Below are 13,343 nucleotides of genomic sequence, written 5' to 3' on the forward strand. Positions count from 1 at the left end.
ATAAACAGTTAGCTTTTTAGAATTTTCTTGAGTGTATGTTCTTCCAGTTCCTTATTTCTGTGCAGGGTGCATGCTGTTTAGTGTGCAATGAGGTATGTCGTCCCTATCTTGGAGAAAAATACACAGAGGAAGTTTAAACAAGCACAGGAAAGACAACATAGACAGACCAGCGACAGCACAATATGCTTTAATATTAATAAAAAGGCATATTATACCAAGTGTAGAGGAGTCAGAGGGACAGGAGTCTCTTCAGGAGCAGGAGGCGCGGGGGCTGGGCATGCTGCCCATGTGCAGGGAAGAGAGAAGGAGTGTCTTCATTACGCAGAGGTTGCAGGTTTGATCCCCAGTCAGGGCACATGCAAGAAGCGACCAATGGATACATAAGTAGAACAGCAAATTGATGTTTATCTCAACCCCCCACCTTCTAAAATCAATCAATAAAAAGATGCTACCTTTAACCAAGACTTAATCTGAAAACTCGAGTGTGTTTTTATGTGAGGACTGGAGCATTGTTAATGTTAACAAGCACATGATCGTAAGCTTTAGCAGAATGATCATTAGTACCAATGCCATGTTTGTAACTAGTAGTTTATTGAACCTTCTCCCCACAGTTCCCACTCCCCACCTCCCCCCTCACTGCTAACTCTAATCTTTTCTTTGTCGAGTGAACAAAAGCTAACATGACAAACAACTGGTCTGAGAACCTGGGCCCAATGCTGTGTGGTCTGGGAAGGAAGCTGCTATGGGTTGCTGCCCAGTGAGTTGGGTAATAAACTGAACACTTTCTCTCTCTAGAACTAGAAGTGGAAAATTAGACTTGTCCCAGCCATTCTCCGCTGGTAGTCTTAGTCAAACCTCTCGTTCTGAGCCACAGTGAAGTGATTCTTCCAGTCTCCAACTGCCCCTGAAAAGACGTGGAAGTCAGAGCTACTGGAGGACTGTGTGCCCTCTGTCCTGCTCTTGTATGCGGTGTCCACTCACCCTGCAGGAGGGCAGGGCTGGGCTCGGCATTCTTCCTGCCAGCCCATCCCTTTCCATCTGAAGGGAAGAGGACATCTGTCTGATTGTGAGGCCAGGAGAGCCTGCTGCCCCTGAGCCACATTATGGCGGGGGTAAAAGGGGGGGACACCACGTTAAAACCGCAGGCCTGGGGGCTCTCCTGTCTTTCCCCGTCCTCTTGCATGTCAGATAGCACAGAGCCATCTATATCATGGATGCTTTGCTCCATCGGACCTAAGTGTATTTCCACCTTATTATTGAGAACTCTGGAGGGGAGTGAGATAAGGCGGTGGGTTTAGGCACTAAACCGTACTCTCTAGTTGTGGCTACACATTGGTTTCATTTCGTCTGTGGTCTCTTAAATACTCCTTCCCCAGTATCATTTATTATGGACCTTGTCTTATCCACAGAAACCTCCCCACAGGCTCTGGGGTCCTCGGCAGTTCTTTCAAGGTCGTGACGCACAGAGAGAATCACCTTTCCTCATGATCGGAGACACCGAGCAGTCCATGACCTCCGAGGGGACTGCCGAGTAGTTCGCCATGGGATTTTGCTTCATAGCATCAAACGAAGTGTGATGGACAATTTTACCCAGGATGCTGTCATCCAGCTTTTTCCCAATAAATTCTCCCAGCTTCCAGATTTCATGCTTTGGGTTCTGTGATCAGAGTGAAAAGAAAAGTGAAGATTTGATATAAAACAGTTTAAAAAATATTGCATTAAATTAATAATGGTGATAAATAACATAAAATAAAAAACAATACTGCCTCCCAAATGCTCAACTTTCCAGAAATGACTCATTTTAATACAGTGACACAGATTTTTAAAAATTAACCATAGACAACCAAGATGGCAGCATAAGGTATATACCTGTACCTGCTGCCCCCCATAACCACATTAAAACTACAACTAAAAGACAAAAGGGCTATCATCCAGAATCACGGGAAAGCTGGCTGAGTGGAAGTTCTACAACTAGAAGAAAAGAAAAAAGCACACTGAGGCTGGGTAGGAGGTGCGGAGGCGCCAAGAGCAGAGGTACGGAGGCGCGCAAACCAGGATGCACCTGGGTATGCGGTTTTTTTCAACTGGAAGAGAGATATAAGCTCCGGACTGCACTGAGCTCATTTCCGGCGAGACTCTGGGGACCCAGACTCCTACGGGGAGAAACTGGAGGGTCTGGCATCAGGTCGGAAAGCGAGGGTGGCTTTATTGCAGAACTGCTCACAGGGATCATTGTTACTGTGGGGGCACGGGACTCGGGGACTCGGCGACGTGGGGACCTGGAGATGGCTGACCGACAGGCATCGCTGTTTGATCCACCCTGGTGATTCTCTGAGACCCCGCCCCACCCAATTTATAACCCCACCCAAGCTGTGTGCAGCGATGCAAATGAATTGCCTGTCCTTTTGCAGCCTAACCTAACAAACTGCAGCTGGGTCAGAGAGCTCCAAAATTTCCAAACCCCAAACAAAGAGGAGAAATCTGCAGATCTCACGGTAGCTCCTGCTAGGTGGACTCACACATTGGTTGAATTTGCACCTCCTTGGAGATCCAGGAGGCAGTGTGTGTACCCAGTGGTCAGATACCATAAGTGACACACTCAAGAGGCAGACTCAGTGAGCACCAAAGACCCATTGAAGCAAGTCCTGCCCCATAAGGGTGTCTCCAGCACAGCAGTTCTTCCACTATAGACACAGTGGGTCCTTGCAGTCAATTGGCCTGGAGGTCATTTCCTCCCAGGCATACCAACAGCAATCAAGGCTTAACTACAACAAGACTGTGCACCCAGCCCACAAAGGGGTGCACTAAGGGTGTCCACCTCAGGTGATTGGGGAGGCTGAGCCACTGGGCCCAATACAACACCTACCACACAAAGCCACTATCAACACAGGGAAGCAACTAAAATGCGGAGACAAACATGTCACAAATTAAAGAAATGGAGGAAAGCAAATTACTGGATTTTGAGTTCAAAACCACAGTTATAAGGTTACTCAAGAATCTTCTACAAACTTCCGAGGAGGAACTTAGTGAGACCTTTAAGGATCTTAATGAGAATGCCAAAAAAAAAATGGAAAAGGACCAGTCAGAAATTAAGCATACACTGACTGAAATAAAGAATATTATACAGAGATCCAACAGCAGACTAGAGGGTCGCAAGAATCAAGTCAAAGATTTGAAATACGAGGAAGCAAAAAACACCCATCCAGAAAAGAAAAAAGAATCCAAAAATATGAAGATAGTGTACGGAGCCTCTGGGACAACTTCAAACATACTAACATCCAAATTATGGGAGTGCCAGAAGAAGAGAGAGAGCAAAATATTGAAAGCTTGCCCTGACCGATTTGGCTCAGTGGATAGAGCGTCAGCCTGCGGACTCAATGGTCCCAGGTTTGATTCCGGTCAAGGACATATACCTTGGTTGTGGGCACATCCCCAGTGGGGGGTGTGCAGGAGGCAGCTGATCGATGTTTCTCTCTCATCGATGTTTCTAACTCTCTATTCCTCTCCCTCCCTCTCTGTAAAAAATCAATAAAGTATATATTTTTTAAAAAAGATATTGAAAGCCTATTAGAAGAAATAATAACAGAAAACTTCCCCTACCTGATGAAAGAAATAGACTTACAAGTCCAGGAAGCAAAGAGAACTCCAATTTAGAGGAATTCAAAGAGGACCACACCAAGACACATCATAATTAAAATGCCAAGGGCAAAAGACAAAGAGAGAATCTTAAAAGCAGCAAGAGAAAAACAGTTAGGTACCTACAAGGGAGTACCCATGTGACTGTCAGCTGATTTCTCAACAGAAACCATGCAGACCAGAAGGGAGTGGCAAGAAATATTCAAAGTGATGAATAGGAAGGACCTACAACCAAGATTACTCTACCCAGCAAAGCTATCACGTAGAATTGAAGGTCAGATAAAGAGCTTCACAGACAAGAAAAAGCTAAAGAAGTTCATCACCACCAAACCAGGATTTATAAAATGCTGAAGGGTATTCTTTAAGAAGAGGAAGAAGAAAAAGGTAAAGATAAAAATTATAAACAACAAATACATATCTGGGGGGGGGGGGTAAGAGATCAACCGAAGGACTTGTATGCATGCATATAAGCATAACCAATGGACACAAGACACTGGGGGGTAGGGGAGACCAGGGGACTCTCAAGGGGGGGTGGGGGGAGGAGACCTATGTAATACTCTTTGTAATACTTTAAGCAATAAAACAAAATTAAAAAAAATACATATCTATCAACAAGTGAATCTAAAAATTAAGTGAATAAAAAACCTGATGAACAGAGTAAACTGGTGAATATAATAGAAGCAGGGGCATAGGAAGGGAGTGGACTGACAATTCTCAGGGGGAAGGGGGTGTGGGAGGTGCGGGAAGAGATTGGACAAAAATCTTACACCTATGGGTGAGGACAGTGGCTGGAGGTAAGGGCATTGGGTCGGGTGGGAACCAAGTGGAGGGGAGCTATGGGCAGAAAAAAGATGGACATCTGTAATAATCTGAAGAATAAAGATTTATTTTTTAAAAAATTAACCATGCCCTAGCCGGTTTGGCTCAATGGATACAGTGTTAGCCTGAGGACTGAAGGGCCCAGGTTTGATTCCAGTCAAGGGCATATGGCCAGGTTGCGGGCTCGATCCCCAGTTGGGGGCATGCAGGAGGCAGCCAATCAATGATTCTCTCTCATCATTGATGTTTCTCTCTCTCTCCTTCTCCCTTCCTCTCTGAAACCACTTTTTAAAAAATTTTTAAAAAAAGAAAAAGAAAAATTGACCATAATTATTAAGCTTTTCCTGTTCTGAGATGGAAGCACCACTGAGTATGATGCAGTGTGTGGGAATGCTGCCCTAAATTTATTTCCAAATGTCCTGCTCGGGCCGTTCCTGGAGGGTCTTGGTCGGCCACGTGTGCAGCAGGGAGAGTCTGTAGCCTGGTGATGAGAATGAAGATACCACAGAGGCACGGGGCAGGCGATGGAGGCCTGACGGGGGAGGCTGCTGCTGGCTCTGACTTTGACAGAAACGCGCCCAGACAGTGCTGTGCGGCAGAGGATGGAGAGGACCTGTTGCACTCAGGAGGCGACTGAGAGGCGCTCATGGCTGACGACTCCAGGCCCAGCCCGTCTGACCGGTGCGTAGGTGTCTCAGTGCCTAGGGAGCAGTGTTCTCTCGTCAGAGGGAGGCAGAGCCCTGGGAGATTGTGGCCGTGGGACGTACCTGTTTCTAGAAGGAGTGGGGGGAGGGCAAGTGGAGGAGTTTACCCCAAGACTGTATCTTTTGCTTTATGATGAGCTTCTGCTTTAAAAGGTTGGATGTTTAATTTGCCCAGGCTGGGGGCTCAGTGGTTAGAGCCCCTGCCTGTGATCTGAAGGGCCACAGGTTCAATTCTGCTCAGGGGCACGTACCTCAATTGCAGGCTGGATCCCCGGCCCCAGTCAAGCCACGTGGGGAAAGCAGCTAATCCATGTGTCTCTCACATCTATGTTTCTCTCTCTCCCCCTCCCTCCCACCCTCTCAGAAAGCCAATGGGAAAAAACATACACTTGGGTGAAGATTAATGACAACAGAAAGTGCTTAATTTAATTGGCCTACAGAGTAGGAATCAGCAAGAGTGCGGAAAACTGAGCTTTGTGTGACTACGTTCAGGGAATATTCCAGAATAAGACCACAGAACATGTAAAAGGGTTTAGGGACTCTGAGGTTAGACTGCCTGTGTATTAGAATATTAGAAATGTAATAAGTTATTTATTTTGAAAAACCATAAAGTGCAATTTAAAACAAAAGAAGAACTCATAGACGTGGGGAACAGACTGGGGGTGCAGGGGCAGGACGGGGCTGCGCGGAGTGGGTGAGGGGTCAGAGGTACAGACGCCCAGCTGTCCGCTCAGTCAGTCCTGGAGTGTATGTGTAGCAGGCAACTGTGGTTAATAATACTGCGTTGCATACCTGAGAGGAGCTGCACTATAAGGAATAATTATAACTATATTTGGTGCAGATGTTAAGTAGACTTATTGTGGTGCTCATTTTGCAAGGTGTACAAATATCAAGTCATCCTGTTGTATACCTGAAACTAACACTATATTACACCTCAATTATCTCGATTCAAAACATAGAAAACGATTCTGTGTTTTTTCACTCTCAATATTTTATATCTGGCAGTAAAGCTAGAATTTGAATTCAATAATTCTGACTCTAAATCATTAGTATTTTCCCATTATACCATCATTTCTTAAACTGTTTCTTGAAATTGATGTTCCTCAATGGAAAAAATGTGTTATAAAAACGTTTCCCTCCTAAGCAGAATTTAAAATACATGTGCTGGAAGGCGAGGCGAGGGACCAGCAGCCGGGGGCTGCGGGAGAAGCGATGCAGGAGCCAGGACAGCCCAGTGCATTGCGCACAGGGACAGCTGTCGCCAGTGAAATGCAGCCGTTCTCTGTTCCCTGTTCCCTGATGCAGCCGCTACGCTATGATGTAATATTTCATGGTCAAATAGGAACGTGCCGCCCCTCACCATCTTCAGGTCCTCTTAGAAGAGGTAGAGGATGTGGTGTTGGTCTCTGGCTTCCCAGAGCCCCAGCACACTGCAAGACAAGGTGGGGATGGGGCCAGGGAAATAGGATGGAGGCCAGGGGAATGGGACAGGGAGCAGGGCCAGGGGAATGGGATGGGGACAGGGCCAGGGGAATGGGATGGGGACAGGGACAGGGGAATGGGATGGGGACAGGGGAATGGGATGGGGAACAGGGCCAGTGGAATGGGATAGGGCCAGGGGAATGGGATAGGGGACAGGGGAATGGGACGGGGGACAGGGCCAGGGGAATGGGATGGGGACAGGGCCAGGGGAATGGGATGGGGACAGGGACAGGGACAGGGGAATGGGATGGGAACAGGGCCAGGCGAATGGGAAGGGGAACAGGGTGAGTCCCACTCACCAGCTGACACTCCACCAAGGAGAGAGCTCCCAGTGTCAGGTGGTGATCCCCTCACATCCAAGAAGGCAGGTCCCATGAGTCCTCAGGAAATGACCCTTTTGATGGTGTTGGAGGCTTAGAAAGGGGTTCAGAGCTGAATGCTCATACCTTTCCCAGTCAGAAAGCTCTCAAAATACTCCTCCCAGGTCCCAGGGGCCAGAAGCGCTTTATTCATCCTGTGGAAATGATAGTAAGACACCAGGTTGTCCTTGGGGTTTCTTGCCACATAGATTATCTGCGGGGAGAGGGGGGAGAGAAATAGCCCGTGAGGCCGCTGCGCGCTGGTTAGTGTCCACAAGCTCCGTCTGTCCATCCATCCATCCATCCGTCCGTCTGTCCGTCTTTCGGATGAGGATCCCGGATGTGGGTGTTGGGAGGTGAAAGGCTCAGAGCCGTGTGCACGCGGTTGTTGGGAAGAAGTGAAGGGTTTTCCTTTAATAAGTGAAGAGCTTTCCGAGGAAGTAGATTGAAGACCAGAGTGTCACTCAGAACTCCTGTTGCTCTTTACCTGACAGTTTTTCACCAGGAAAGACGGAGGCAGCAGTTAGAAGGGAAGGTGTGTTTTCAGGGTCCGTGGTGAGGGCATCGCATTAGCTTGTTCCAAGCCTGTAAAATGATTCTAATCATTTCCCACTATTGTTCGCTGTGCTTCACAATATGCTGCTTTCACTTCACCACCTGAGGGCCAACTGGACAATGTCAGGCAGCTCTGTGGTCTGACCCACGAGGATGTGTCCAACCGACGAATTAATGTTCTGGCTTGAACAATGTCTAACCATAACAAACAGCAAACCAAATAAATAAGAACCCAAATCCCAACCTGTTGACCAGAAAATCACTTAGGCTCCTCCTTGTGGAGTACAATTAATGTCTAATTAGAGGATCAACATTTAACTTCCTTCCATATGAACAGTGACTCCATTAGAAGAGATGGCTGGAGAACAGCATGGGCCAGATACAGTTTTTTAAAAAGACAGTCACAAGTATATTGATATACTTGTGTGAATGTCTAGAGTTTTGGGAGGCTATTTGATAGTCAGCATTCTGAGTCTGCATTTAGGAGTATAATCAAGTGAAGTTATTCCACACTCACCCGATCCTATGGACGGGATTAACCATTCGATGAAAGGAAAACTCATGTGAGTAGGTGCTCGTTGAGTTGGGTCAACATCACCTTCATTTTGTATTAAGTCCACCATCTCCTGAGTCCACATGGTCCCTTGTTCCACAGGGAGGTAGAAATGAGGAGACCATTAGGATACTGTATCCTTAAAGATGGCCAAGTGTTTGTTAGACATCTGTGTGCATTGTGAAGCCAGGTTTGTGATGGAATTAAGAAAACGTCATTCTTTATACCTTGTTTTACCATAGTATGATTTTTATGAAAAAGCTCCAATGTGAAGTAGACTTATGTGCAGTTCATTGTTTCCTGCCACAGCTATTCACTGGGCTGCTGTCCTGTTGACTGAGCTGCACTGTTCCTTAGTGTTATAATATGTTATGGTCATAAGAAAGCCCCTCTAAGGTGTGGAAATAATTAATGTGTGAAATGTTAGCTGTGTGAAGACCCCAATACTCTGTAACTTCCAAAATGTGGTGAATGCCCCACTATCTTCATGTGAATGTCCTAAGCCCTTAAAGTGTAAACACCCTGCTCCTAGCATAAGACACACCGTCTGGCCCACACTGATAAGACACAAGTTGTTTACTACTGGCTATATAAGCACCATATTTTTCTTCAGTGAACGTTTCCTGCCTGATGAGAGGTGGACTCCACATGAGACTCCGTGGACTTTCACTCCGTGAGACGAGCCCCTGACTGATTGCTGTGCTGTATGAGCCTGACCCAACTGTGGCCACCTGTCTGTCTCCATCTTCGTCGTCCATCTTTCGGTGTGCATTGCCTGGTGGCCTTTGCTGGAGCCTAGGACCCACTAGGAATAAGTAAATAAACCCTGTGTGATTGCATACTAATTCTGTCTTGTGTGTTCATGTGTTCTGGTTTGGCTCAACTGTCTAGGTTTGAAGTACCAGGGATAGGCCGTTATTGTTGACCCCTGGTCATCTGCATATGTCCCACTAAATCTAGACAGATAACTAATTAATTGGGGCATAATTGGGATAATTGGCGTAGCCAGCAGGATTCCAAAACAAATTTCTCTGCAGCGCAGGCGGATAATTATTTAAAATTGTCAAAAACACTCAAGTTACCAATGAGATCAAAGAAGAAATTAAAAACATCCTGGAAACTAATGACAATGAAAACACAACAATCCAAAACCTACGGGACACAATGAAAGCAGTCCTCAGAGGGAAGTTTATAGCTCTACAGGCCTACCTCAAAAAACAAGAAAAAATGGTAGTAAATCATCTAACTCTACAACTCAAAGAATTAGAAAGAGAGCAACAAGAAAAGCCCAGAGTGAGCAGAAGGAAGGAGATAATAAAGATCAGAGCAGAAATGAATGACCTAGAGACCAAAAAAACAACACATAAGATCAATGAAACCAAGAGCTGGTTCTTTGAAAGGATAAACAAGTTTGATGAACCTCTAGCCAGGCTCACCAAGAAGCAAAGAGAGAGGACCCAAATAAACAAAATCAGAAATGATAGAGGTGAAATAACAACAGACCCCACAGAAATACAAATTATTGTTAAAAAATATTATGAACAACTCTACTCCAACAAACTAGACAACCTGGAGGAAATGGACATATTCCTAGAAAAATACAACCTTCCAAAACTCAATCAGGAAGAATCTAAAAATCTCAATAGACCAATAGCTATGGAAGAAATTGAAGCAGTCATCAAAAAGCTTCCAGCAAACAAAAGCCCAGGGCCAGACTGCTTCACAGGGGAGTTTTACCAAACATTCAAGGAAGAACTAAAACCTATCCTCCTCAGACTATTCCAAAAAATTCAAGAGGAAGGAACACTTCCAAGCTCATTCTATGAAGCCAGCATCACCCTAACACCAAAACCAGATAAAGACAACACAATGAAAGAGAATTACAGGCCAATATCCCTCATGAACATAGATGCCAAAATCCTCAACAAAATCCTAGCAAATCGGATCCAGCAGTACATCAGAAAGATCATACACTATGACCAAGTAGGATTTACCCCAGGGGTGCAAGGATGGTACAATATCCGCAAATCAATAAACGTGATACATCACATAAACAAATTGAGAGAAAAAGACCACATAGTCATTTCAATTGATGCAGAAAAAACATTTGACAAAATCCAACACCCATTTTTGATAAAAACTCTCAGCAACGTGGGAATAGAAGGATCATACCTCAACATAATAAAAGCCATAGATGACAAGCCCACAGCCAACATCATACTCAATGGGCAAAAACTAAAACCATTTCCCTTAAGAACAGGAACAAGACAGGAATGCCCACTCTCACCATTCCTGTTTGACATAGTACTGGAAGTACTAGCCATTGCAATTAGACAAGAAGAAGAAATAAAAGGCATCCAAATTGAAAAAGAAGAAATAAAACTGTCCTTATTCTCAGATGACATGATATTGTACATAGAAAACCCAAAAGACTCCATCAAAAAACTATTAGACTTAATAAATGAATTCAGCAATGTAGCAGGATACAAAATTAATGCCAAGAAATGTATGGCATTTCTATACACCAATAGTGAATTACAGAAAGAGAGACTAAAAAAGCAATCCCATTTACCATATCATCAAAAAAATTAAGATACCTAGGAATAAACTTAACTAAGGAGGTAACAGACTTATATGCGGAAAACTACAGGACATTGAAAAAAGAGATAGAGGAACACATAAACAGATGGAAGAACATACCATGTTCATGGATTGGTAGAATCAACATCATCAAAATGTCCATACTACCCAAAGCAATCTATAAATTCAACGCACTACCCATTAAAATACCAATGGGCATATTTCACAGACCTAGAATGAACTCTCCAAAAATTCATCTGGAATAAAAAAAGACCCCGAATAGCTACAGCGATCTTGAGAAAGAAGAACAAAGTAGGTGGGATCTCAATACCAGATATCAAACTGTATTACAAAGCCACTGTTTTCAAAACTGCCTGGTACTGGCACAAGAACAGACATATAGATCAATGGAATAGAATAGAGAACCCAGAAATCGACCAGAACCAATATGCTCAATTAATATTTGACAAAGGAGACAAGAACATACAATGGAGTCAAGACAGTCTCTTCAATAAATGGTGTTGGGAAAATTGGACAGATACATGCAAAAAGATGAAACTAGACCACCAACTTACACCATACACAAAAATAAACTCAAAATGAATAAAGGACTTAAATGTAAGATGGGAAACCATAAAAATATTAGAGGAATCCAAACGCAACAAAATCTCATACATACGCCGAGGCAATTTCTTCACTGATACAGCTCCTAGGGCATTGGAAACTAAAGATAAAACAAATAAGACTACATCAAAATAAAAAGCTTCTACACAGCAAAAGAAACCATCAACAAAACAACAAGAAAGTCCACTGCATTGGAGAACGTATTTGCCAATGTTATCACCGATAAGGGTTTAATCTCCAACATATATAGGGCACTCACACAACTTAACAAAAGGAAGATAAACAGCCCAATCAAAAAATGGGCAAAGGACCTAAATAGACATTTTTCAAAAGAGGACATTCAGAAAGGCAAGAGACATATGAAAACATGCTCAAAGTCACTAATCATCGGAGAAATGCAAATCAAAACAACAATGAGGTACCATCTCACACCTGTCAGAATGGCTATCATCAACACATCAACAAACAACAAGTGCTGGAGAAGACGTGGAGAAAAGGGAACACTCGTGTACTGCTGGTGGGAATGCAGACTGGTGCAGCCACTGTGGAAGACAATATGGAATTTCCTCAAAAAGTTAAAAATGGAACTCCCAGTGATTTGACCCAGTGATCCCACTTCTAGGAATATATCCCAAGAAACCAGAAACACCAATCAGAAAGGCTATATGTACCCCTATGTTCATAGCAGCACAATTTACCATAGCGAAGATCTAGAAACAGCCCAAGTGCCCATCAGCAGATGAATGGATTAGAAAACTGTGGTACATCTACACAATGGAATACTATGCTGCTGTAAAAAAAGAAGGAACTCTTACCCATTTGCAACAGCATGGATGGAACTGGAGAGCATTATGCTTAGTGAAATAAGCCAGGCAATGAAAGAAAAATACCACATGATCTCACTCATTCATGGATAATAAAGACCATTATAAACTGATGAACAAAAATAGATACAGAGGCAGAGCAGCATCGAACAGACTGTCAAACTACAGCGGGAAGGTTGGGGAGGGTTGGGGGGTGGAAGCGGGGGTAAGAGATCAACCGAAGGACTTAGTATGCATACATATAAGCATAACCAATGGACACAAGACACTGGGGGGTAGGGGAGGCAGGGGGAATGTCAAGCAGGGAAAAAAAAGGAGACATATGTAATAATCTTTGTAATACTTTAAGCAATAAAACAAAATTAAAAGAAATAAATAAAATAAAGGGCCAGATGGTTGAGAACCACTGCTCAAAAAAACAAAACAACAACAACAAAAAGACACTCAAGTTTCAGTCAGAGTATTAAGGAAACAGCCACCGAGTTTAAAGGGGATTAATCTGGCACCAACTGAAAGCGAACTAGTCTCTAAGGACACGGGTCAGTGGTCGTCCACCGCCAGGGCCTGCCCAGGAGAGTCTGACTCCCGACTGGCTGAGGCCTGAGGGTCGCAGCAGCCTCTCTGTCCTAGTGGAGCCGAGTTGGCGGATTACAGCAACCAACCTGTTCCCAATCCGGAGACTCGACACCGGAGCGTAACCGGGTTCAGTCCAAAATCAAAACTCCCCTTCAAATTAAGAGATTTAAATTAAAGGAAACTGAAAGTAAAAGGAAAATGAATTTTTTTTGAAGAATAAATTTACAGCAGAGCAGAACTTATGAACAGAATTTTGAAGAAACTAGTTAAAACTCTCCCTAATTTTCTAAGAAAACTAACAACGCTCCATCTAGAAACCACGTACTGCAATAGGAACACACCGCATACACAAGGATTCTGTCGGTTTGGTGGGTACGCACCAAGACTCCGCCTCACTCAACACCATGCAGAAGGTTAAAGACTTCTTCAACAAGCTTTCAAAAGAAACAACCCTGCCGAGCCTAACATACCATCAGAAAGCAAATGGAGACGGTAGAGGACGCCCTGAGGGCCAAATATAAAATCCAGACAGCCCCTGGCCTCAGCAAAAACATAGTAGATCCTAACAATCTGAGTCCAATAATACAGTGGTTCTCAACCTGTGGGTCGCGACCCCTTTGGCCTTTGAACG

The 13,343-nt window shown here is 44.2% G+C and overlaps 1 protein-coding gene across 1 annotated transcript in view; it reads right to left on the reverse strand.

Moving 5' to 3' along the window:
- Positions 1 to 219: 219 nt before the first annotated feature.
- The window catches only part of LOC139000769 (sulfotransferase 1C4-like), a 33,363-nt gene continuing 20,239 nt past the window's right edge, over positions 220 to 13,343 (reverse strand). Inside the window, exons 2-5 of the mRNA XM_070402815.1 lie at positions 8,073 to 8,198; positions 6,941 to 7,214; positions 1,477 to 1,657; positions 220 to 904 (exon numbers count right to left, since the gene is read on the reverse strand). Of these exons, the coding sequence (XP_070258916.1) occupies positions 7,147 to 7,214; positions 8,073 to 8,198 (194 nt within the window). The 3' untranslated portion in view covers positions 220 to 904; positions 1,477 to 1,657; positions 6,941 to 7,146. The remainder of the gene's footprint in view (positions 905 to 1,476; positions 1,658 to 6,940; positions 7,215 to 8,072; positions 8,199 to 13,343) is intronic.

The sequence above is a fragment of the Myotis yumanensis genome, unplaced genomic scaffold (genome assembly GCF_028538775.1).
Source record: "Myotis yumanensis isolate MYYU_CA2020_CCGP unplaced genomic scaffold, mMyoYum1.0.hap1 SCAF_28, whole genome shotgun sequence".
NCBI lineage: Eukaryota > Metazoa > Chordata > Mammalia > Chiroptera > Vespertilionidae > Myotis > Myotis yumanensis.